This window comes from Zerene cesonia, chromosome 6 (genome assembly GCF_012273895.1).
Source record: "Zerene cesonia ecotype Mississippi chromosome 6, Zerene_cesonia_1.1, whole genome shotgun sequence".
NCBI classification, from domain to species: domain Eukaryota; kingdom Metazoa; phylum Arthropoda; class Insecta; order Lepidoptera; family Pieridae; genus Zerene; species Zerene cesonia.
The window spans coordinates 1,442,151-1,453,608 of record NC_052107.1 but is presented as its reverse complement, the minus strand read 5'-3'; the positions used below and the strand labels follow the sequence as shown (position 1 = coordinate 1,453,608).

General features: G+C 32.8%; 1 protein-coding gene across 1 annotated transcript in view; it reads right to left on the bottom strand.

Moving 5' to 3' along the window:
- The window catches only part of LOC119840333 (acetylcholine receptor subunit alpha-like), a 64,406-nt gene extending 54,917 nt beyond the window's left edge, over positions 1-9,489 (bottom strand). The window contains exon 1 of the mRNA XM_038366892.1: positions 9,275-9,489. Within this exon, the coding sequence (XP_038222820.1) occupies positions 9,275-9,460 (186 nt within the window). The 5' untranslated portion in view covers positions 9,461-9,489. The remainder of the gene's footprint in view (positions 1-9,274) is intronic.
- Between the last annotated feature and the right edge of the window lie 1,969 nt (positions 9,490-11,458).

Genomic DNA, 11,458 nt, shown 5'->3' with positions numbered 1-11,458 from the left:
ACACGGCAAGAGTATGATCTGCCGTGTCCTCCGGGTAGGCACACCAGTGGCAAGCCATGCTGGGCTCCCTCCTCGCGATTTTACACAGATACCGCCCGAAGCAGCCGGCTGATCGCCTACAAAGAAGCTTTTTCTGTTTTTAACGAGTATTTGCTGAATGAATGTGCATTATCTGGGTAGAATTTTATCATTTGTTTAAATATTTGCTCAATAACTTATAATTATGAGGATGGATGTATGTTTGTTTGTATTTCATGCAAAAACAGCTGATCGGATCTCTATGGCTCTTGGTATGGAGGATAGAATATGAATTAATATATATAAATACTTGTTCACCGATATCACGCGAGTGAAGCCTCCTGCGAATGTACATATTATTTGTTGTGTTGTAGAAGCTACGAAGCATTATTAATAAATCATTGATTTACAAATATTAGTATTATAGGAACTGTATTTCTTTACAAACACTCAAATGAAAAACAAGACAGGACAAATTTATTTAAAGATAACTTTATTCGCCTTATTTTTAGTCTTCACTCCGGGTTCTTTACCAATTCTAGTGTAGTAGTAGTAGTCAGTTTTAGCAATCAACTTTAAACAGCGATTGGGTCGATTTAAAAACTGTATTTGAATAAGATTCCCTGGGGACCTCACCAGACGTGTATGAAGTTTCGTTAGAAGTTTTCAAAAGTTAGTTGAAATTCATTTAAAACGCATTACAGTCTGTAAATGAAACATAAAAGTTCCCTAGTTTTTAAAGTCGTTGATTTACACAAACTGAAATTGAGAAAAGAGCTCCTAAGGTAATGAATGATTTATTTATTTATTATTATTTATTATCAAATAAGATAAAAATACAGGACTATTCTAATTCGGCTCTGGTTGCTAAATCTTTTGTGTACATAAATACTAGTTGTATAATATATTTATTTCTAAACTACAATACGTTTTTATAGAGAAAAATATCATTATCATTACCATCATTATCAATTATTATCAGCCCTGAGGCTCTTAAGGTTTTCTTGTATATGTTACCCACGGCTCCGGAGGAAACTATCGATTATGTGCATTCTTACCGACATAAACCTCACCCTGTTCCGAAGCGTGTGTTCTGTCCAGCTCTGTAGGTAGGTAATCTAGTTCCAAGATTTTACGAATATCATGTCCAGTTTACGCATTAAATTATTATTTTACAGTATTTAATCTATATAATTTAAGTTTACATACATTAAAATATAATCAGCCTTTTACGCTTCCCATCAGAGATGCATATAAACAGATACGAATTAAATATAAAATAGGTTACGTTAATGTGCATACAACTTTTTTATGGTTTCCTACCTAAATGGTACGGGGCTCTATTACTAAGACTTTTCTTGAACCTAACATTTCTGTTTCCGCTATAATAATAAAAGAAACGAGGTTACATGTACATTACATGAGGCAAAGCGAAGGACGGAAAACTAGGAACAAATAGAAAAATGTAATCGTAAAATTTGATAAATTCGGAATATGTCATTTATTAAGACCGTCAAAACTATATCAGAAACGCTGCAAATCATAACATCTATTTAAGAAATATAAATGATCACAATAAAGAGCTGCCAGTTTAAATTGTACATATCAACATAATCGGGTCATTGAACCAGTATTATTTTAAGATTAAAGCTAAGTTGATTAAATTTTAAATACTCCCAAATTGAAATTGAATTTTATGAGCTCACGCCAAGTTTTTAATAAAGTTAATCTGCCCAACAACGCTGTCTTAACGTAAGCTTTATCCAAATATTAAATTAAAGTGAATTGTTGTGAGGCTTCGCAATATTTATATATTACGAAGTATTTTAACTTAATTAATTTACCTCTAAATATGAGGGTAATTTTAATATTTCATGCATTTCGCATTTTTAAAGTAAATTTTGCGACTCAGCGAGATGAAAATTTAAAAAGATCTAGGTGAAACAAGAAACATTGCAGAAATAACATAAACGAAAATTACATCAAGAAAAATTAAATATAACATCCCAAATATTATAGGAATTACAAAAAAATATCTGTTAGTCACGGACACAGGAATGTACGAAATAAAAATGAAGCGTAGGTACGTAAATTTAAATAAAACTTAACTGAGTAAACGTAAATATATTTAAGTTACTGTCATACTGGTGTTAACTTCTTTCTTTTGCTATAATGTTTTATCATTTAATTCACTGTGACTTTAAACATGAAATATGAAGATAAACTAAGACATTTTGTGGTTAAGGTACGATTAGCACCTTGCGACGCCACCGAGTTTATAATCTGAGTTTAATTTCCTTAATTGGGAAATAATTAAAAATTATGCGACTTAGTTACCAGCTGATGAGTAATACATTTACATTTTATCCAAACACTCCTTAATGAAAAATAAGTATTTTATAAACATATATCTAACAGAATAAGAGAAAATCATATACAGGATTTATTTTGAGGTATTTAAACAATTTTAAACAAGATCATATTATTAAAACAGAAATATGCATATCTACATGTGTAATACACGTAATATATAAGTAACTCGTAATACATAGAATAACTTATAGTTAACAAATCACGTTATCTATTAAAAAGTTTGTAATTCAAAAATGTAAAATACTCGCGTTAAAATCAAACACGGTAATCTACATTTCTTTCTATCTGATACAGTTATATAAAGAAGCCATAAGCCTATATTTTATCCAGCTTTTTTTTTATTTAGTTTTTTTTACGAGGAGGTAATCTTTCAAAGATGCTCTAGCTTTGGGGGAAAAGTAGAGCATGTGGGATTTGTACCCACTAAAACCTCCTCGGCGGCCAAACTCAAAGCACAATAGCAGGGATCCTGGGATCTCCTATGGAACGTACCAGGATCAGCTACCAGCTACCACTCGACTTAAACCAACTAATATAAATACATAAGGAAAATTCATTCAATAATACCATTAATAATAATCAACAGACAAAAAATTAAAGGCAAAACACTTCCCTTGTCTACGTTTTATGTTTTGTGCTATTAAATTATCTTGCAACTTAATATTTATATTCTCGAAGGCGTTTTATTGAGGCTTTATGGGCTCGTAATATAATGAGGCAATAATTGTCGGTGGGTGTTGTAATGGAAACAAGACTTAATAAATTAAATACGTGTGTAGAATTTATTCTTATTCCTTAGGATGTTTGAAATGAGTTTTGCTTGATTGTTGGATTATATAAAAATCATTTTCATAAATATTATTGCGAAGCTAGACAGACAAACAGACAAATACATGTTGATTAATGCCGTGTTATATTGCTACTGGCTATTATATTGGCCAATAGTGTAATAATTGTTCATAAATTTTAATTGTTATCGAAATAAGTATAGAATATAATAACTTTTTGAGAATCCTTAAAAAATATCTATCCCTCGCCTTTCTACAAGCATTTGTCAAATTATTATCCACAAGTGACTAAGAACATCAAACATCTACAGTGAATTACACCTATTCAGCTAACACACCTCAATCATTATCCTCATCAACCTCAACCGAGCCGCTGAATCCCACGTAGAACATAATAGTAAATAACCTGGAACACATTTACGTAACAGTTCCACGTGGAACATCTGTATCGTGAAAAGCTGCAGCCATTATCTTTATGTTCCATTCAAATTTCTCTGCTCGAAACTTTTCGCAACTTTTTGTCTGCGAAGATTGCTACGGCTCGTAGCTTCGTGCTACGGGCGCGTAGCTTCAGCGCTACGTATTTTCTCGGTTTCGACTTTCCGTTGAATGCTAATTACATATTGATTGATATAAATTATTCTTGCATACATATGCTAGGATAATTTAATCAGTATGTGATAAATAAGTTTGATTAAATTTGTATAAATTAAACAAAACATTTTTGATATTGTAAATTTTGGGCAAAACATGATATTACAAATCTCATAGTTTAGCGTTTTTCTATAATTGAAGCTGAAATTTTACTACCCATATCAGTTTGTAAAACAGCCAAATATATTTTGACCAATCTTCCTGTAAAATAAATATCTACAAAGTCGATGAAGAGGACATAAAATAATTTGAAATAATTCGCCACAAAGGTCAACGACATTGTCGCGTTGGCACCTGCATTATTAAGTATCTAAGTGCGAAGTAAGCACCGCGCTTTAGACTGTACTCGCTTTTAAGCTAAGCAAAACTATTGTGTAGCTCCTTTATAGCTAAAAGTAAACTATTGTATAGAGCCCTTATACGTAAAGGCGAGCTTTTGTTTTCCGAAACGACATTCATTATTATTTGTTTACATGAGAATGCAGAATGCAATTGTGGATGAAAACCTCATAGTACATGCTGTTTGTTACTGTTTTCCGTTAAAGTAGTCCTCTTGGAAGAAGCATGAGGAGGTCTATACCCAACTACGGTTGTATTAAAGTTTGTAAGAAGTCCCTTTTAATGTATTTATATTTACAATATACATAACTAATACGAGACTGATATGTATAAATCGCGTTTAAAATCCGTTTAAAAATCTTTAATTTCTAAATGTATAATACTCGCGTAAAATCAAACACAGGAAAATACTATGTATACTGACTGTTTGTTCTCGCATAATCTGAATCTGAGTTGCGTAATACAAGAATTATACATGTTCACTCACGTACTTAGGGACAATTTGAAGGTTTGAGATTAATGAACGAGACTAAAAACGTGAGCAATTATGGTACATTCTCGAGTGCCCGGTTCACGCAATGAATTTATGTGTCGCAGTAAAATTGTAAAAACCGTTAAATTATAATCTTTCAGTAAGATTTAATCCGTCGAATAATTGTGATCCATCGAATATTGCTTACGATTGTAAACTGTATAATATACATAAATTTACAATTTCTCAATAGTAATACTACACAGAAATATCCACCTATATATTGTTAAAATATTCTTGTAAATATTTACATAAATATAAATACGTATTTTCAAAAAGGATTAAGTATTTATTCTATTCTATTTAATAATGATGAAAACTATGTAGAATTATGTATGAATACTTTTTATTAAAAAATAAAACCGACGTAATAGACTGAAAACATCCAACCCCTTTTGGTAGATTTTATCGAAGTTTACATGGGATCAATGTCGAGATATAGTGTATTATAATTAAAATCGTTATACTACTCTATAAAAAATTATACGTGCATAAAAAATTTACTCGGCGACTTGAAAACTTCCTCCGTTTTTTGTCAGTTGAATATATGAAATAATAGAAATTGATTTAGAAAGGCAAAAACAAAAATAATACAAAAAATAAAGAAGAAAACGACAAAAAAAAATGCGTCAATAAATCTCAAACATTAAAACTATTATGGTATTTCAAAATATTAAGAAAAATACCACAGAAAATAAACTACTTTTAACTAAACATTCAACCGTTTAAAAGAATAAAACTATGCTGATATCTGTTACATTTATAGCTATTACCAACATTATTTTTGATAAAGACTCTCTCTATCTTCTACCTATCTTATACCTCTAAACTTTATATATATATATATATATATATATATATATATATATATATATATATATATATATATATATATATATATATATATATATATATATATATATTTCGGGTTTCGGGGGCGATAAATCGATCTAGCCAGGAATCTTTTTTTAGAAAATGTCATATTCGTGTTTTATTTGTGTTTTATCGACTTAAACTTACTTTTTTAACAAATAGGAGGCGTTTGAGTAGTCCCAATTTATTATGATTCTTCCTGACATCTATTGGCGAATAATAATACTATAAATGCGAAAGTTTGTGAGGATGGAAGCATATGTATGCGTGCGTCTGTTACTCTTTCACGCAAAAACTACTGAACCGATTGTAATGAAATTTGCTTCGTAGATAGCTGGACACCTGAAATAACACATAGGCACTTTTTATACCGATATTCCTACGGGATACGGACTTACGCGGTTTCCACGGGTCACAGCTAGTCATGATAATATGATAAGGACAACAATTTGAAAGGGACAGCACTAGTGACTTCTGTTGCTTTAATAACCACAGCCCTGATTTTCCGGGTTTCTACATGTCCCTTCGCGAAATTCCAGGATTTCCGAACTACAAAGGCACAACGCATTTAAAAACAATTTGTATAAGATGAAGACAAACGATATTGCGTGTAACTTTTCCAAATACTAAAGGATAATAAATAAACTAACAACAAATTACTATTTAATGAAACATTTACGAGTATATTCAAGTAATGTTAAGAGTTTAATAAAATATACATGATTATAAGTCTTATTGTACGACAAAATGATCTATATTCAAAGGTACATAAATACAACAATCCTGTAAGACCCACTTTACTCAGGTATGTAAATTTATTCAAAGGAATGCGCTGTCCGAATCCTTAATGTTGTGACCGATTCAATTTGGCGATTCATGATAACTGAAGCCAAGGTATTGCTTTTATGATGATCCTTATTTCGACGGGGCTTTCAATGGGAATCTGGGAATGCTTTTATTAAAGAATTAAATTAATTTGAATATTTAAAATTGTTTTGGCGGCCATTTTGCCTTTGTAAAGTAAGGATGCGATATATGGCAGCGGCTTCACTTTTCGAACAACAAGATCAAGCAGTTAATCCATTCGGGAGCTACGATTTCACTAACAGACACACATAACAGACGCTTTGAACTTATATAACACCTCGTCTTATTTGTGTTCGTTAACCTGTATGTTTGTAAGTAACCATCTCCTTCAGACTCGATTTTGGCCTGCTGGCCTTAAATGGACAAATTCAATTCAAAGTTTTTATACCAATCAAGGATCGGAGAGAAAACAAAATATGTATGATCCAGGATTATAAAAATGAAGCGTGTTCTATGTAACTATATTTATATAACTATATTAACTATATTTATTATTAAACTTAAGCATTTCCATTAAAATACTTCAAGACTGTTAGAATAAACGTTAAAAAATGCAGACGCAGAGCCAGCAAAGTAAAGACCATAATAGACACTGGCATTTTAAGTGTGAAAAAAAAACCTTTTATCGCGACTTCGAGTTTTATAACGGGGCTATTCAGTTATATCAACCCTCGTGCTGGCATCCAATTGTTATTCCACGGGTACTTACAATGGGACAAACTATGAACGGCGCTACGAATTATATGGAACTGTATAATCGGTTATTTTTGAACATTTACATAAAATAAAGAAAAAATGAAGTTTATTTGAACCAAAAAGTATATACTTTAAACATCGAGTTACACAAATTATGTGGGTACATTACAGTTTTAAGATTTAATGATATGTATATTTTATAATTCATCTATGCGAATCATATGTCGTTTAAAAAAATTACTGTTAATTAGAACACATAAACATTTACAGAGATAAAGAAGTTCTTAGTTTGTTGTTTAATAATATATTAACATAATATTAGTTTATTATGTTTTGTTGGAAAATTAATTATGAAGCCTGCTTCCTAATTACAAAGCAAGAAGAAGCGAGAAGAAATCTACTGAGCAGTTTTACCATATCAATATATATTAAAACAGATTTCGATGTACCCTCTATACTAATATTATAAAGCTGAAGAGTTTGTTTGAACGCACCAACCTCAGTAACTATTGGTGCGATTTGAAAAATTTTTTCAGTGTTAGATAGAGGAAGGCTATAGGCTATATATGTACCACGGGCGAAGCTGGGGCGGACCGCTAGTTCTAAATATAACCCAAAACCCAATACCAAAAAAGCAACCAACGAAACTTCGAGAAGCATTAAACGAACTAACAATATAGATGGCGATGCCGGATCGCCTGTGACGGCTGGAAAACAATGATTGAACTAATCTCATTAAACACGTCCTACTTTACATAACTCAATCAACGTTGTCCCCATTATCGAGCAAACTTCGCTAATCCACAGTCGTTAGCGGCAATCATTCGAGAATAGGAGACGGCGCGGCGCCTTGTATCGCGAGCCGAATATAGGAAATGTTTGCATATAGGCCAGGGATGTCGATTGCCCCATTTCCCGCTATTTTTAACCAATCTTCCCAAAACGACAGTAGGTTCTACAACTCTTCTCAGAGATTAAGAGGTAAGGCTTGATAGTTAGCTCTTTTATGTAAACTAAAAAAATCATCCATAATATTATATCAGTTGGAGCAGGATGTTATTTTTAACTCAAGGTCACCCAGTAGAATACAATTCGTGTGTAGGTTATGTTTCATCAATCACGCGTTTGACATGTCCGTATGACATTTGATGCAAAATTGATTACTTCAATAGTTACAAATTAACACATATTGTCATTTCAAAACAAGTTTCCTCTATAGAATGAAATTTACTGGTCGATGAAATTTATCTATTATATTTTGGTTCTTAAGAATCAGTTTGGCAACCCTACTGTCCAGAGAGACGAGAGTACTTAAGAAAATGGAATGTATGATGGCTGTGGAAAAAACGCGTTCAATAACATTTTAAATATTACTATCATAACCGTTTATTTCAATGTTATAAATAAATACTTACTGGTTAATGTACAAAAAGGATTACACTCATAAAATTTGAATAGATAGTGATATTTATATCTTTATTTTTAACAATATTTTATGGCAGAAGTTTTATGGACACTCGTTATTTATTGGCGATCTACAAAATAGGGGAAAATGAATTATGTACGAATGGGCTAATATGGAAAGTGTTTATATTTCGCAGTAAGTTGTAAACGTAACAACTATTGCGTGTACTTGTTTAGCAAGAAAATTGCAAAATGTTTAGCAAGAAACACTTGGTATGTAATTTTGATTTCTATTATCTTATAAATCGCTGTTATATAAACATGATCTCCACTGTCGTTATAACTGTATTTTTGTTATAATATTAAATGAATTAAGGTACTAAAAACTAGGCTGTATTCGAAAGATTTTTCCATCACCTTACACGAGATACACAAGTGTGTACTGCCCTTAACGCTGTGAAAAATGGCTTGTACGGTATTATGCAAAAGCGCAGTATGAATTAATGTGAGTGTGTCAGCGTTGTATCTATTACATCACGGCTTTTGCAAATTGATTCTTTTCTGTTTACCCATACGGTTCTTTATGTGAAATTAGATAACTATTTAAAAAAGCAGATCATCCATAGAACATATTTACACTTGCGTAATGCACGTTACACATACGCTTTTTAATTCTTGTAGGTAATATAGGCCATAAAGGCATTTAATCGTGATAATGAACGTTACTTACAACATCGATAAGCTGGCTCAGTTTCAGCTTGATGCAAACCCGCAGCACGTCAGTAGTGTTGACGACGGGGCGAACTAGTTTATTGTAGTTCGATAATAGGTCATCGTAGAGGCGTTTCGCGTCAGGATTGCCAGCGGCGACGGCCCGGAGGCAGCAAGCCGCCAGCAACCAGACGAACGGAGCCATCAGCTCGACGGCATCGCGGCTGCCACGGCCGGGGCGCGGCGCGGTACTGACGTCGGAGGGTGAGAAATAGCAGCCCGTGATTATCACTGTTATAATGCGGATGGAGGAAGCTGTTATAACGCGCGTGAAATCACTGTTATAACGCAGTATTGATAGCAATGAATTTATGATGATTTGAATAACGTTTTTGGTGCTGGAATAGTTTGTGATGTGGTTGGATTTTGCGAGGGAAATATGTTTTATTGTATCTAGTTCTACTACACTTAAGTTTGTAGCAAATATTGATACACATTTTGAATAAACACAAACATAATTTGAAATTATAGGTCCCGATGTACCAAGAAATGTTTCGGAGTTCACATAAAAATAAGAGGCGGCCTTTTTTAAAAATGTACTAACCATTTGCGCAAATAAAACCATAAATAAAAAATAGAGAAATATATAGAATATGACATGACATCACAAAAAAAGTACATAATATATTCTCTATACATTAATGGGTGGAGAAATCTGACGCAACTAGAGAAATATATTTTCAAAATCAAATGCACAAATTTTATTGATCCCTGGAGTTGAGAATCTAGACCGACGCAGAAGCATGTTTCTTACTCCAATCCATATAACATTATACAATCGGAACAGTGAAATATAACAGTGTTGCTATAACAAAAGTAACAGTGACATTAGCTGCACGTCTTCACACACAGTTACGAGGGCCCCCCGCACCCTCAAGCGAACGCCCCCGAATCGGCGAAGCGAATTCTTTCGCTTTTACTTTTAACTTTTGTAATAAATTTTATTGAGTTTTCCGGATCGGTTGGTCTTTTATGATTTTGCGTAAAAGCTTAATTTTCATTTTCACTGTATATTATGGAGATTTATAAAGGAATATTTTACAAATTGTTTTTCTTTCTTATCAATTATATCTAACTTTTTACACTGAGGAGTGAAGAAGACCAAGAGTGTGATGTGAAGTATTTAAAGTAGTTAATGGAATGCTCATGTCGAACCCCCCCCCCCCCCCCACAATTAGGTTAAGTAACCTAAGGTGCAGCCAGTCTATGGATGGGTGATGTATTATTTAAGGGAACAGGCAGTCATTATTATACATACTATAGGAATAGGCAGTCAGGCATTGGCTCCGTTTTTCCTCTTACTCTAAGAAATACGGTATAAGTTTTGGAATTCCATCGTCTCTTGTGTTTTTCCTTACACCTTTTGCTGGAATGCATGACTGTTGTGATACATTCCATTTATCGAATTAAGATCAAAAGTTTATCATTCTATTGTATTGCTAAATGTTCATTATTAAAATTACCAAATTAAATGCATCAGTACAATTCGCCGGCCGTTGATATGGGAAACCGAGTGAAGTAAAAATTGAACTGTTTTACTTTACAGTGATGGAATGAGGATGGATGGGGCCCGAAATTCCAGGAGCTTTCTTTAAGTGTGGTAATTTTTTTCATGTCACTGTCATGAGATATCTGTCCACTGGGACATCTTATGACAGCTTTTCGACTCTCTCCGTTTCTAACCTAAAAATCTATATTAAGAATAGATCAATAAACGTTATTGACACCGAAAGCATATCTCGTATGCTTTATAAAATATCCCCACCCTATTGTTCTAATAATAGAAATAAAAATTGAACTCCACATATTCTAGGCTTTATAACTTCATATAACTTCATAATATAAAAATCTCCAACCTTATTTGAAATGATGCTTTTTAAAAAGCTACTAACTTCGAATTCGCGGCTCCGCTCATGTGTTGAACGGTATTTCCCATGGGAATGAGATGTTTTACTGCGGTAAATATCACTCTCAATTATCTCACCATTAATATATACAAAAATCATACCATATACAGAGCTATCTCTGTTGCGACTTGAAAGGATCAACTAACAAACAAACATACAAATGAAAATTTTGCAGCTTTAGGGCCCAAAAGCAGCGACTAATAGATCATAGCCCCAAACCTTACTCCATATCTGGC